This window comes from Spea bombifrons, chromosome 2 (assembly GCF_027358695.1).
Source record: "Spea bombifrons isolate aSpeBom1 chromosome 2, aSpeBom1.2.pri, whole genome shotgun sequence".
Lineage (NCBI taxonomy): Eukaryota > Metazoa > Chordata > Amphibia > Anura > Pelobatidae > Spea > Spea bombifrons.
Window position 1 is genome coordinate 123,737,740 of NC_071088.1, and position 15,883 is coordinate 123,753,622.

Consider the following 15,883-nt stretch of genomic DNA (forward strand, 5'->3'; position numbering starts at 1 on the left):
GGAGGAGAATGGACTAAGTCAGTGATTTGCCTAATTACGGTACATCTACTGATTTTACTGAAAAGTACAAACAGATGCCAGATTTAGTTGGTAGTTTAAGAGGGGAATGTTTTTTGCTTAACTATTAAAAATAAATGATTGATGGAGTGATTGATCAACTGGTCATTTTTAAGATAGAAGCCATTTTTCATGATCCTTAGCAATCCCATGTATCTCGTGGGTTAGACTAAGTTGCCAAACAACCATGATTGGAAAATGCTTTTGTACAGCGCGTTTAGAACCCAACCTTCATTTACTAGGAACTTTTTTAATACAGTAATATCTCTCTAATACAGATTAGAACCTTAAAAAGTCTAAAACTCCCAATGCAATTACGATATCATCAATGGGCATTTTAGCGTCGATCTACTATGACACGGCACCGAAAAGGAATACGAGACTTGTACATAATACGCGGGAAAACATGTGGATTACTATTTTAACTATGCATATTGCAGAGACAGATATGCAGACTGAAGACGTGGTAGTAAATATAACTGGTTAGCTTTGGTACGATGAATATGGTAATCTTAATGGCCATACAATGCTTTTTTATTTTAAGCACAGCTAAGAGTGAATTACTGTGAGTTGTTATTTCCAAGTACGGCATAATCGAGTCCTGTTTCACACGCTGATATAAAATGTTTCTCAGAGGTAAGGCTTACCATTCGTCCAGAACAGCGTGGCGAAAACTGTATCTGGTTTTATTGCCGTATGTAATGAAAACACTGAAGTACACAAATAATATTTATATATGATAGCATCACAATAAAGTATGTAGTCTGAAAACCGTTTTTGCAAAAAGTTGGCCAGTGCTCCTACGCCAACAATTTAGCAGCGGATTTTGTATTATAAAAAAAAAAGCCGTTATTATATTTGGCTCAGTCTGCAAGGTTACTTCACGCATCTGGAGCCGGTAGATAAAATAACTCTACTATTCCACAGAAGCCGTGACTGAGCAGAAGGCAGACCGGGCCAATGGCTTTCCATATGCCAAATATCATTATACAGCTTCCATCAAACATACATTCACCCAGTGCCAGTACAGAGGCCAAATCCAAAGCGGTTAACAAGTATAGTCTGTTTCCCTAAAGTTAGTCAATCTTACAACGTCTCACTGTGCTCAACGACTGAAAATAATAGTATTTTATATCCAACTGAAAATTATTCTTCACTTTTTTTTGTTACAATTCATTTTTATTCTTTTAACTGTGCTAGGCAAAGATATGCAAAAATATGCGAAATGTACAGATAGCATTATTTTTCATTTCAATGTACATACTTTGCAGTATACCTGTGTTAAAGATGATATTGCTGCGTGTATGAAACCACCACATCACGCACATAAAGTATGGCAAAAGTATATCTATAGCATAGAAAGTAAAAATGTAATACTGTCTGCCATTTGGTGGCCTAGCACAGTTAAAAGAATATTTAGTAAAGTAGATTTGCCAATTTTTGTATCCCAGTTGTGTGAATTTGCGCTTTGACCTTCACTACACTCCATATGAAAAATGTAATAACATAGTTTTTGTTGATTTTACATGGAAAAAAACAAGTTTAAACTTACTTGATCAAACTGCGGATCCTCTCCTCTTTGAAGTGATTTTGTTAATGGTTTTTCCTGTAAGCAAATAAGAAGATTATGGTGTTATTATTTATTGTTATATCCAAAACACTCTACTTAATAGGAAGCACCATTAAGCAACTGTCTATTCATTAATGAACTGTCTATTCATCAGCACAGTTGAAAACACAGACACTCCTGCTCGCTCTCTTATATATATATATATATATATATATATATATATATATATTGACTCTGTTTAAGGGCCCTTGTGTACAATGCCTATCTTTCGTGATTTGAGAAGGTTAAATATACAGAGGGTATGGCCTAAAGCACGAAAGGAAACAGCTCGCTTATAGAATCATATAAAACAAGAAAGAGATAAAAGCAGCATTTGATTTCCCAAATTCTCCAGATTTTGGAGCGAGTGTAATTCTAAATACTAAATAATAATTTTTTTTTTTTTACCATTTTTCTTTAAATAAAATGCACTGCTTCTTACAGAAGCCAGATAAAGGATTTAACCTTCCCAGGGCTGGAGAAGAGATAACACAAGGTACCTAAATGGTTAAGCTGATTTAAAATGCTCCCTCTTATTTGCAACCCATTACAAAACAAATAAAATCAAATTAAACTAATAATAATAAAATTGTAACAATGGAAGATACAATATATTCAGAACCAAGAACTTCCCAGTGTAGGTCACGAGGAGTTCTCCCCCTTCTGGAGGAGTGGCTTTGTGTAGGAGCAAGGCTAGCGACAAACAGAGGTAGGGCTAGCCACATGAGGGGGGTGGCTAGCCACATGAGGGGGGTGGCTAGCCACATGAGGGGGGTGGCTAGCCACATGAGGGGGGTGGCTAGCCACATGAGGGGGGTGGCTAGCCACATGAGGGGGGTGGCTGTTTGTGTTGATTCTACATGAACATCCAGATCAATATAATATAAAGCGCAATACAAAATATACAAAGTGGTCAGGAAATGGAATGCATGTCTGTGGATTTCTCGACTCAGGTGCAAACAAGTCAAATAGAACTAAAGAATCATCTGCATTTTTGCTGATATAATATTTATTAAGATTATGTATTTGACAAAAAACGTGGACAATTTTTATGCTGCGTTTGACACGTTACTCATGATTGCGACAACGCACCAAAAAGCAGAAAAAGAACTAATGAAGCATTAGAGTGAGTGTTCAACTGAATTCATTTTAAAATGTTTAAAATTAAGGAAAATTGCTTAAAAAATGGCTCTGTGTAAATAATAGGCTCAAATATTTAACGAATGACTGAAATGTGTACCATAATGTGCCGCTTCTCTGGATCACTATGAAAAAAAAGCATGTTGAAAATATAAATATTATATATAATTAAAAAATATCTTCTTATTTCGCTGGGTGCATCGGTGGGTAAACTTTTGTTCTAGACACTACTGAAGCCTCCTAATTCTTTATTGTATCTATTGGTGGGTTATTGCTATGCCATTTATATTTTATTATTTGTTTTTTTTCCTGGAGCCATCGATTAGCAATGGGTTTGTACATAGGCACAATCTCTCCATTTTGCACCATTGAAGATGAAGACTAACTGCCCTTTATCCTTATACATAACATGTTATTACCATCCTTTGGTAATAACGAAATAGACATTTTTTTTTTACAGCAAATTTTGCCACCTTGAAGCCAATTGCTCGCATGTTTACGAAGGGGGGAAAAAAATATAGTCGGCTCCCAGAATAATACCATGCAAACAAGTGCTTTAGGAGTCCTGTCATATTCATTGTTGTTATTATTTACATATAGAGGACCAACATATTCCTGCAGCACTGCACAGTGTAATGGGTTTGACACATGAATATACAGTGCTAGGACTGGTCATCTGGCACATCGGGCAAATGCCCAGTGGGCCGCTAGCCGAAATCACTCCATACGCGTCCGATCTGCTGCAACATGTAGCCACTGGCTGGATATGCCCAATCGATCACTTTGCAAGCAGAAAAATGTAACGTGAAGCCTCTTGTATCCAACTGTCAGCCGCACTTACATCATTTGCTGGCCACCGGCCTAAAAGTGCCAAGGCCTCCTGGTCGTCCCAAGTCCAGCCCTGTTCTTAGGTTAACTGTAAGTGAACATCAAACAATGGAGCAAAGTCAAGAAGTCTTGAAAGCCTCTCTGCAAATATCTTTTATTTAAAGGTGCTGCTGACCTACTCTGCAAAATTCGGCATTAGAAACATAGTTCTTAGTACTGTAGAATGTTTAAAGTGTGAACCCTTTACAGACATAATTCATTAAACAAGTAAAATTAAGTCTCATTCATATTTGTGTCAGGAGTATTTAATTGTCATGTGACACAACAGTAGGAACTGAAAAGGCATCTGTAAAGTTTCTGTGTTGTTTTCATGTTATTAAAGCTTCACAGGAAAGAATAATACTACAGACCTGCTAAGGGATTAATGTTCTGTCTAAGTGGGACAGCACCTTTAAATACCCACCCCATGTTTGTGTCAGTGTGCACAGTGTCCTGTGCTAAAACTCCACATTTACCACCAAAGGTGGCAACACGCCTGGTGTCAGCTGTGTTCTGTGTTCTATTTACCATCCTAATGAATGGAAGCATTGAGTACTTCTTGGCTTTAGGCACGTGAAGCATGTTTACACAGAGTAACAAAATAACTTTATGAAGAGGACCAAGTCATAGATGAGGAAGGACGTTTAACCTTGTGTGGGGGCAAGAGAGGTGAGAAACCAACTGCATAGTACGGAGTGGGACAAAAAGTGTCAAAATGAATGCCTGCCACCGTCATTTGATTCATTCAGATATTTTAAGTGCGCCATTGTTCAAGAGTCAAGAAAAGGCCTGAAACTTACAACCATAACCAGAAATAATACACTTCCTTGGTTTACTGACCATGACAGCCCCACTAAATATACAAATGACAAAGAAGCAAACATAAAAAAGGGTAGAGGTAGAAGCTGCAGCTCTGCAGTTGCCATCCTCCTCTGCGCTCCACCTCTTCTTGCCACTGGTTTGCTGCTTGAAGCAGTTTAACCCCTTAAGGACAATGGGCGGTCCCTAAACCCATTGAAAACAATGCATTTTGTCATTAAGGGGTTAATGTTTCTGAATTGAGATGTCTGCGCTCAAGATGGGACATCCACAAAATGTGGCCAGAATAAGACTGGATTCAGCAACTAAACCTTCTCTAAGAAGAATTATAGGGGTGGTTTACCAAAGCCTTTCCACCAAGATCATAAAATACACTAGTGTATCCCATCCTACTTCCAATAATGGCTAAAATTTGCTCCAAATGTTTCTTCTTATATTTCATAGAAAATAATAATAAAAATGCTAGTTCTTAATGAATGCAATCATTAAAAAAATTGTAACGCTACAAAATGCTAAATACTAAATGTCATAAGCCAGCTGCCAACCGTTGTATTGACATAAAACCTTAAACCATGTCCTCACTGGCACGTTTTGGCCGGGGGAAGGCCAGCATGTTCTAGTCCCCAGAACTCGCTACACAGGGACAGAAGGAACAATAAAACCAGCATGTACTGGGTAGCCGGGCAGAGAGAACTGGGTACCATCTCAGACAGCATTACAACACCAGTCCTCTGTCATGGGATTATGTACAAAAAGCAACATTTTAAGGAATAACATTTTTTAGATGAAAAGGATGGGATGCTCCCATTTTGGGACTAATAACACACACTGCCAAAAGTCAGCTAACATAGAGAAAAACATTGATAGCCACAATTTAAGTACTTTTGATGTGTTCTGCAAAGAGCAAATAAGTGTCTCTTTTAACTTTTTTAATGGACAATTTTCAGATTAGGACTACAGTACATTAATCGGTTTGACGGAATTATCTACAAGCTTAAGTGAAAATCACCAGCAAAGGGACAATAATTATAATGACATCTTTTGTGACAAACCAAGTTGTAGCAGCAGATAAAGGGAACAATACACGGCTTTTTTTTGTCAAAAGACAATCATTGTCAGGTAGATCACAGTGATTTTTATGATACTTAATACTTAATATTTCTAGCAATGTAGTAACATTTCGGAATCCATATAACTATATATATATATATATCCCTTTGAGTTATAAAGTTCTAGTTCTAATCCAAATACCCTTTATAGTGATTTGTCAAGCACATGCTTTCAGACACGGAGAGTGTCTTAGATATACCCGTTGGCACGCTACGTGAACTTAAACACGTAGCGTGTGGCCCTGCACGCTCCTATGATAATTAAGTCATTAAAATGGAAACGTCTTGAAATGCTGTTCTTTATGGGGCGGATTTCAAGGGGAAAACAATCTTATGACTTTAGGTGAAGGGTAAATTATTTAAACTGTTAGAAAAGTTGGAATTTACAATTGTTGCTGTTGCTATATATGTTACGCTATGTCAGCTCCAACAAGGTTTTCATTTATACTACATTTCCCCAAAACAATTACACCGATTGCCGAACCGAGAAAGATCAGCTGAATGAAGTGTATGTCTCGGCCCTCCATATTATTTCAACTCACCGTACCCCATGTTCAGACTTTTAGTGAATGAACCCCTTAGATTATTGAGTATTTTACCCTGATTTCCCCGAGCTGGCACGCTCAAAGAAAAGAACCCACGTACAAGAATTAAATTGACATGTGAAACATTCTAAAACATAACAAAAGCGGCACTATTAATTCTAGTTTAATAAGATGACCTTATAAATCCTCCCTTAGTGTATGAGTGTGTTATCATCGCAGAAAAAAAACACAGTTAATTAGCTTTCAACCAACTCAGCATAACTTGACCTTTCCAGCTCCAGTAAAGAGAGTTCTGTCTGTACTAATATTGTATCTTTGGGCTTAAAATTATACTTTTTAATGAAAATGTAAAACAGATCAGAAAGCTTATCTGTGCAAAAGGTTAAAAGCTAGCAAAACTTAGCGAAAGTCAGTGTTTTTCAGAGAAGTAATACCAGGTCATCTGATTTTTCTGTGGCGCTCATTTTCACACAGGCTTATGCCCCCACTTTAACTAAAGCCTCGTGTACACAAGATTGTTTCTTTTCCATAAAAAAATAAAGGCTCCCAAGACTCCATAGGCAGCATGCTTTGCTGGTCCCCAGGGACGGACCTAAAGTGTTGCCGAGTGGGGCCCCAAGCCCCCAAGCTCAGAAGAGATAGAGGGCGCCGAGTGGTTTTCGCTTACCAAGTTGTCAGTACCCGCTCTGTGCCCCTCTCTCCTCTGCGAGCCCTCTAGCTCAGTCTCGGTGCCGGCTTGTAATGCTGAGCGCCAGAAGATGACGTCATTTCCGGCGCTCAGCATTACAAGCCGAGACCGAGCAGGGAGACTCGCTGCAGGACTGCTAAAAGGTAAGTACAAGGGGGGGGATAGGGTAAATAATAGGGAGGGAGAGGAAGGGTAGATAATAGGGAGGGAGAGGAAGGGTAGATAATGGGGGGGGCGGCATTTTAAACTTCGCCCCAGGCGGCATTATGTCTTGGGCTGGCCCTGCCTGGAGCGGATCCTATATTTGGCACCTCTCCACACTCTTTGAAACGTAACAACGCCCACAAAATTTGTAATGTTTGCGCGACAGATTTCCTTGATTAGTCCCAGCATTTCTGCTCCCTTTATGCATATTCCAAATTAACTGTACATTCTGTCTCAATCTGTACTCACCAAGGGCTCAGCCATGATGATCCGAATCTTCCTCTCTGCTTGGGTAGTAAAATTTGCAAACAAGCTTTTCAGTATATATTCACCAGGCTTGCTCTCGGGGTCAATATTAATGGGCAACATGGTTGGAGGACCTTTCTCTCTTTGCGTGATGGATACTGGTTGGACTTGTGGTTTGATATAGCCGTTGCCCACTGGAGAAGCTAGAAGACAAATCAAGAAATATTTAAGCATCGTTTTTTCAAATTCCCCAAATATTCCACGTCTAATTTCATAATATAGAAAATATGAATTAAACATTTGGCGTTTCTATATTTGCCTCTATTTTAGGAAGCCTTGAAGTCTTGTACTTTAACTTAATTAATGTTAATTGTCTTTGAAGCCCAAACCAAGAAATAAATGGCAAGTGTAATTCTCGCTGCATCAGAATAACCGCATTAAAGGGAAATCATGTCTTCTGTTATATTTGATCCATTTCTCCTCAAAACAGCAAGATTCAAAGACCTGTGATCTTCATATATTTACATCTTTTCTGAAGTCACAACCATGCTTTTTTTTCAAATACGGCTAGAATATGATCAACATTCTTGCCTTTAGGGATTGGTGAAGCAAAGTACCCGTAATTATGCCTTTGCCTTTCTACCCAATTAATTCCCCAAAATGCGTGTCCTACGGGGTAGATGAATTAATACGAGAAGCAAAACCCCCAAGCCCTTTCAAAGAATAACAAGATAAGAATATGATCTTATCTTAATGAGAATTAAAAGTGCACAAGATGCAAAAAAATGTGCTAAAATAATACTGGTAAATCCAGGGGGGGGGGCAAAGAGAAAAACGATGAAATCAGCTCAAGAGCATAAGCAGAACTGAAGTGCTACAAATATTTGGAAATCTCCGGGACTCAATGCGTCATGAAGACTCCAATACTCTATTGGTTAATGTTATGTTTAAGAGACAGGTCCACTTTAAATCTTAAGGGTTTTTATGAGGTCATATTAACCTTGACGAGGCCTTTGCTTCAGACCAAGTCACAAGTCAATAACCAGCGCACTATAAAAAGGAATGTCCCGTACCAACCTCCACAGAAGCGCTTTTGCGACATTTCTCTCTGAGCTGCATAAAAGAAAAGAAAGCAAATACCAGAGCTGTTTTTCCATGCATGAGATTCCATAACTTGGATTCCCATGCCTGGGGCCAGAACGGGCTTAGTGTTCGATCCAAGTGACAGTCTGCATCTTGCGAAAAAAAAAAAGTGACGGTCCTGTCTGACGCAGCCTTCAGCGCCACCTGTTAAAGGGATGAGTTGGCACAAGCTCTGGGGGAGAATTGCCCATCTGCCACCTGACAGTTTGTTGCAAAAAAAATAAATAAATATAAATATATTACACCTTGGTCAGGTCATGCCAACTAAGACACCGAGCAATACTTGCATGCACAGCTCGGACTTTAAGGGTTAAGAATCTGAAAAATCTAAAGAAGCTTTAAAATGGCAAATCCTTTATTTACACAGTTAGAAATGCTGTATGGCAACAAAAAAAACAGATGCTCTAGGATGGCAGTAAATATACTGCATTGAGTGTTTTTAAGCTAATTTTCCTATGGATCAGTAAACCAAATCTTTATTTTCTTGTATCATCACCTTTTACATTTACAACGGGTTCTGCTACACCAGGGCGATCAGATGGTTCCATGGACACATGTTAAAAACAATGTATCTGTACAACAGGACTAATTTTAATGAGTCCTTACACTATTCATTTTTATAAACGCCCCTTGGACTTTTGAAAAATTAATTTTTTATAAGAAAGTACCGTATTTCTTCCAATAATGTCCAGCTCAGAGCCAGATGAGATAAATATGTATAAAGATACCGGCTTAAGACAACAGAAGGAAGGTAAAGTGACCTTTCATCGGGATGTGTTATTTTTAGTAGGCATATGTCAGTAAGAATATTTCACTCATTCTTTAACACACATTCCCCCCATATTCAAGCCATGCCAGCAACTCTGCTTAGGATTATGAGTCAATTACAGGCAATTTCCATGAGACATGAAGTCTAACGTGCCAACAAGAATACTGTTCTGGGCTGGATACCATATGACATAATAGGGGTTTGTTGTTACCCATGAAAGTGATCTGTAACTGGCTAATAATAACAGAAAAAGTTTACTGCATTCAATATATCTCACATTTAGGTTTTCTGGGGAGAAAACTCTCTTGGAATCATGAGGTTGTAGTCCTGAACCTTTTCACTTTCCAGGAAGCTGCTGTCTCCTTGCAGAGAGCACACCTTTGCACAGGTAAAAGGGGCTTCTCAATACCTTATTTACTAGCGATAGGGTTCATGAATGAACCCAAAGGCAAGCAACCCATGGGTTTGGCATGGTATATTTAGGGTTAAGCCAAATGAATAGCCGGTCTTGTTTATCACGTCACAGGAATTTGAGAAAACAAGATGTATCGTCTCCTATACATCATATTTTCTCTGGTTGCTTCCTCACAACCGATGCTGTCAGCGCACACAATCCACTGTCTGACAGAAGAAGAACTTCTCTAACCATTCCTGCAGATAGAGACCTACATGCTTACTCAGATAACTCCAATCAGCAGAGGAGATCTCTTGGACCTCGACGAAAAGCAGGGGCAGAGAATGACTGTTGCCGACAACATCACTGTCTGCCAAATGATGGTGTCAGCTGTTTAAAGGAAACAGCCTGCACCTTATAATGTACAAGCTGCTTTCTCTGAATTATGGCTTCTTGAGAAGAAGAAGAAAATCCATTATAAGAGGCTAGAGACCTTAAATAGGCTGTGCCCTCAGCTTGGCTACGGCAAAAGAATATGAATGACTCTGAGAAGTTTGTAAATGATGATACTTTCTTTTTATTTGGAATTTCCTACTTTATGAATCGCATAAAACTCAGCTGAAATATTTGCTATGTTTATGCCATATAAATAATTTTTTGGCGGTGCAGCAGGAGGAGGCAGTGGGAGCTGTAATGGAAGTCTGGGCTGCAACAGCACAGACGTCCATTGATCTTACAGGTCCATGGGTATGTCAGGAGAGATCAGTGGATGTCCCCAACTGACCCATGCTCACCACTGCCCCCCAAAGTGAGAACAGCAAGGCAGCTACCAGGGACTGTGCTTGAAAATTGGGCCAGTCCCATTAAACCAGGGCACTTGGGAGGTATGCAATTCACTTGTAAGAAGCGTGGACACATTGTCATTGTATGGCGCCCCTTGAGATTTATAAAAATAGAATTTCAAGAAAGTATGCAATCCACCGTCCACAGTCTTCCAACAATAGCAGAAATTTCACATCTATTGTTTAAAAAAGACACTAATCCTATGTAGTTATCATTTCGGCTGAGTCACACTCGATTAAGTACACGAACAAAGAAATCCAAATTCATCTCTGAACAAACAAAAAGTTACCATTTATATGCATTAGTCAGATGGTCGGCTGTCACCTCAAACCATAAAAAAAAATTATTATCGCGAAAATAAATGCAATGCGTGTATAAAATGATGAACAATAACGCCTAAAGATTCGAAAACACATCTTCCTAAAATCTAATGAAGTTGTCGGTAAATACAGCAATTCATATATATATATATATATATATATATATATATATATATATATATATATATATAAAACACATACTACAATACAACACAAGCACACACTAAAAAGGTAACCTACCTAGACCTTTTATAAAACTGGCCACACCTGATCGTCCCCAACATGCTGCGGTGGTCTCCATATGGCTGGTGTCTGTTACTGACTTATGGTGAATAGAAATCCTTTGCTGCTGCTCCTTGCTACATTACCCCAGGTTCTAAAACATACAGCATACTATCGCTGTATTTCTAAGGTGGCTAACATTTTAGTGAAAAAGCCCTTTCAGGTCTCTGAAGCTACGTGTCACACAACGCCCACTGTTTTTAAGCAGAGGTATGAAAGGGGTCATTTTTAGCCTTACTGCGTAATCACAACTACAACTCGCACAGCGTCTATATTTATCCCGGAGTATGTGCCCTGCTGACAGATATCAGCGAGTGGACTCAATCTCCAAGAATATGACACTGGGCAACGCAACATACCAGAAACAAGAGCACGTTCCAAATAACACAGGTCCGGGGCTGATCGTAAAACCATTAAAAATATAGTAAGATGAGATTAGATATAAGGAACAGCCAAATGTGAAGCACTGTTATGTTTCCAACAGACAGAACATGATGGACATTTTGTGGCACGGAAGGAGTTTCAGGTATTCGTCTTGTATTCTTCTTTGTCAGATGGACGTGTCTGTCGCGGAGTTCCAGAATAAGAGTGCTTAAGAAAACTCAAGCCAATGTCTGCTCACAATTTAGTGCCATTAACCATGCCAGACCTAGGTGGCTACAAAGTAACAGCAATCTATGTTTGGAAGCGAAGCAACCCAAACAGGCAGGTCCCAACTGACTATGTGGCAAAATGGGCAAATTGCTGTTGGGTCATTGCCACCATACACTTACCTTTACTGCCGCTCCAGAGGCAGGTCAGGCAATGCAGTGTGGACCCACAAGCCCAAAGAAGGTAGGAGTTTGCCGTGCATGTCTAGATGATGGCCGCACATTTGTCATTAAGCGGCCACCGGCCTTAAAGTGCCAGGGCCGATTTCCTTCCCCAGTCCATGAAACAGGTAGTATGCTCTCCTGAACTGTTTGCGGTAACATTGGGCACATGTAGAACCGGTGATTCCGAAGCAGAGCTTAAAATGCCATCTTATCACCATAGCAACCAACATTAAAGTTAAACTGGTGGGAACATTCCAATGGTTGCTAAGGTGACAAGACCACTTTTCAAACTCTGTTCCAGAATAACTTTATTAATTAATTATTAAAATCATTAAAGTGTCGTGATTCACTTGCGCCAAGCTTTGCTATATTGCTTATTAATGTAAATAATTTATGCGCACTGATCTAAAACTAATAAACAGACTCGTTGTCTATACTTAAAGTGACGCTGTCCATATCCGTCATTTTACCTAATAAACATGCTACTGGATGCCATTATTACAGTGACATGTATGGAAGATGCTGATTCTAGCAGGTTCTAAGGGGGAGTAACGAGAAAGAAGGTGACTTCAGGACATGGAGGCAATTAATCTTTTGTCACTTAAGTTCATTGAGGACCATAATGACTTGTTTGTAAACAAAAATGTAAACAATTTATCAGGGATGTGTAGGCAACAGTATTAAACGTGAAAGGATGGTTTTCTTGACGTGCTTCCATTTGTAAACCAACTCTTACATTTGTTGACGGTGCCCAAAACCTGATCATATCTTTAAAATAATGGGGATGGGAATCTGGATTTTGATGCCGGTGTGAAAGAAATACAAGGAGTTGGCTTGTCTCTTAGCTGTGGCAAAAACAGGATCACTAGTGTTTTGGGTTTTTTATATTTATTTATTATGAAACTGTGCTTTAAGACAACATAGTGTATATAATGGCTCAGTACTAATAAATGCTCGATTGAGACCACAGGAGAAACCCAGCAATCGCTGGGTCTCAAAATGCTTGTGACCTTTGTGTTCTGGAGTCTCATCTTGTCCTCAAGTTTAAGAGCAAATGCGACTCGTGTGAATTCTGTACATCAAAGATAATACAAAATGCGACAACGGCTTGTGTTACATCCTGTAATGATAGCTGACGAAAGGAAGGGAGGTAATTAGAGAACGATCTGCAAAATAATATTTCCGTGATACAAGACAACAGATGTCAAAGGGCGTTACAATTATGTGTCCGAGATCCAACATCAGTCAATGTATCAGCAGTTTAACCGAGGGTAAAAGGCATCACGCTAAATGACAGCTGCCAACCAAGACTAATCTTCAATGTTCGAAAATGTTAGGACAACAGGTCATAATCTAAACTAGAGGGTCAGAGGCTAAGATTTAATGTAAGGAGGTTTTACTTTACCAAGAGAGTGGTAGATAAGTGGAGCAGTCTCCCAGCAGAAGTGGTAGAGGCTAATACAGTGAAGGAATTTAAACATGCATGGGATATAAATAAAGTTATTACAAGAACAATGACTGATTTAGGTTGGAGTCTTTCCATCAGGAAAAACAGGCAGAATAGATGGGCCGAATGGTTCTTATCTGCTGTCAAATTCTATGTTTCTATAAAAGATTCAACAGGATGACCAATGAACAGGCCAGAAAGGCCAAACGGTAGTTATTGGTTTTAAATTATTGGAACAAGGCTGAGATCAAACCTGTGATTATCGATTCAAAATATTACATCTGAAGTTTAAAAACATTCTAAAATTTCAACAACAAAAAACAACACCCCCCCCCCCCCCCACACACACACTAAGCCAGGGGTAGGCAACCTTCGGCTCGCCATATGTTGTGAAATACATTTCCCTTGATGCTTTGCCAGCATTATGACTGTAAGAGCATTATGGGAGATGTAGTCCACAACATCAGGAGAGCCGAAGATTGCCTACCCCTGCACTAAGCTATTAAGAGGTACCAATTGTATACATTAACATGCATGTGACACGGTAATTTCATACTGCAGTCGCCTACATTACCAAGCAAACTCAGCACTCTTATGCTTCCAAGTGTTTCTCGAGGAACAGCATGCACCATGGTCAAGTAATAATTTACTCCCTAGACAGTATTTTTAATACTGTTTACATGGCTAGAAACCAGAATGAATCATGATCAAGGAAATGTTGAGGTAGGGCTAGATGCCTCAACTTTCTTTGAAAGAATATTAAAGAGAAAGCACATTTGGTAAAGATGATACCTTTATTGACCGACTGACGTATAACAGATTACAAGCTTTGGAGACTATCTAGGTCTCTTCTTAATGCCTGAAAAAATCATATACATAACCCTCAATGTGTCTGTTTTTACTGTACCATTCATAATTTAAAAGGCACAAAGTTTTAAGTATAATCAGAAAAAAAATCAGTTAATAAACTACGGAATATTTTTATTCTTTCGGAATAATAAAAGGTGATACTTATCCAAAAATAAATGCCAGTAGAAACCCAATGAGGTCCCTAAAAATAATGGTCTTCCTCTTCAATTATTGCATGACATGGACTTCTCTACGCAGAAAATTCCTTTTCCACCTTACAGAGCAGACTGAGTGATCTCCAAGCTATCATTCTGTGTTCTTAGTAATTTATTCTAATCTTTTAAACGCTGCACTTGAAGACAGATTATCTCAGCATCTTCTGCTAGGTTTAAGGTACATGGGATTCCTGCCTGATCACTATGCCAGGATAGCGAACACTATAACTCATGCTTCTCCTGACGCCATACTTTTGGCCATATTTATAAAAGCTTGAATTGAAACATGTTAACATTCTAATAAAAAAAAAGTCAGGCTTTAAAAGTATTTTATTATATATAAAATGATTTATTTTAACCTGAAACAAATGGTTGGTACAGAAGGACGCAAACTAGGGATGGAAGGAAAATGATGAAAAGGGGAAAATAAATATAAATAAATATAATATATTTATATATATAATAAAAATAAATTGGAAAAAAAAACAAAGATTGTTTTTCAATGCTAGGCACTAATGAGTAGGGTCGACATCCAATATTCAAAGTTAATACTAATGGTTAACTACTAAAGGAAAATAATTATTCCATTAACGCAATCTGCACAGGCCACTTATATAACGCGTACGGATGGGAGTTATCCGTCACACCTTAGAACAGCCCTTTGTTCTTTCCTAAGGTTATATATTTCATTCTTGTTGAAAAATTATGCTATCTGAATGCGATATCCTACAGGCAACATGCACTGCTTAATGTTTATGTGAACAAAGTTGAAATATTACATTTAAACCATCCTTTTCCATTCTAATTATCCAAAATTTTTACAAGAGTTTGGTTTTCCATTTCTTTTAAGCCGGCTCCTCATAATACTGCTTTATTTGTAGCGTGGTAATTTTAACCTGAAAGCAATTAATTCCCGTAAAAGCAGCTGCAATAAATACAGTGGAGCTTTTATATATATAAAAAGCTATCTACGTAAAATACCGCTTTTTAGATAATTAGTCGCATTCCTAGATTTCGCGGTGCTGTTTACATTGTAGTCGTTGTGTGGTAAGACGTACGTTTTTTTTGCTAATAGCGGGTGAAAGGTTTTCTATAATTTTGCCGGGATGACATCATTCAGGGAACATTTCCTCTTATCCTTATACCTATCCAGCCCCTGTTAAGACTCAAACAGATCCCAGGCAAGCTTAAAATGTGTCTCCTGAACTTTTGTTTTATTTTACTCGCTAAATTGTTTCCTGTGTAAAGACAACCAAGAGTTTTTTTTTTTAATTATGTTTAGGAAATCCAAACATTTCCATGTGGCTCAAAACCACAAAAAAAAATGTAACTTTAATTTAGTATTCAGCATTCAAATATATTCCCATTCAGGATACACATATGTCCTAGAACTCAGAAATGCGGTCTTAATGCTTGGCTAGTGAGAAATCCAGCTGGAGGGGCAGTGTTCGTGTATAAATAGAGGTTTTTGAGAGACATGGGACGAGCCCGTTTCCAATTCCTCCCATCGCCTGTGCATTTT

At 38.6% G+C, this 15,883-nt stretch overlaps 1 protein-coding gene across 2 annotated transcripts in view; it reads right to left on the minus strand.

The window, feature by feature from the left end:
- Positions 1–15,883, minus strand: part of FRY (FRY microtubule binding protein) — a 121,604-nt gene that overhangs the window by 74,928 nt on the left and 30,793 nt on the right. For both annotated transcript variants that reach the window (XM_053456368.1, XM_053456369.1), the window contains exons 2-3: positions 7,288–7,487; positions 1,610–1,663 (exon numbers count right to left, since the gene is read on the minus strand). In XM_053456368.1, coding sequence (XP_053312343.1) covers positions 1,610–1,663; positions 7,288–7,487 — 254 coding nt within the window. The remainder of the gene's footprint in view (positions 1–1,609; positions 1,664–7,287; positions 7,488–15,883) is intronic.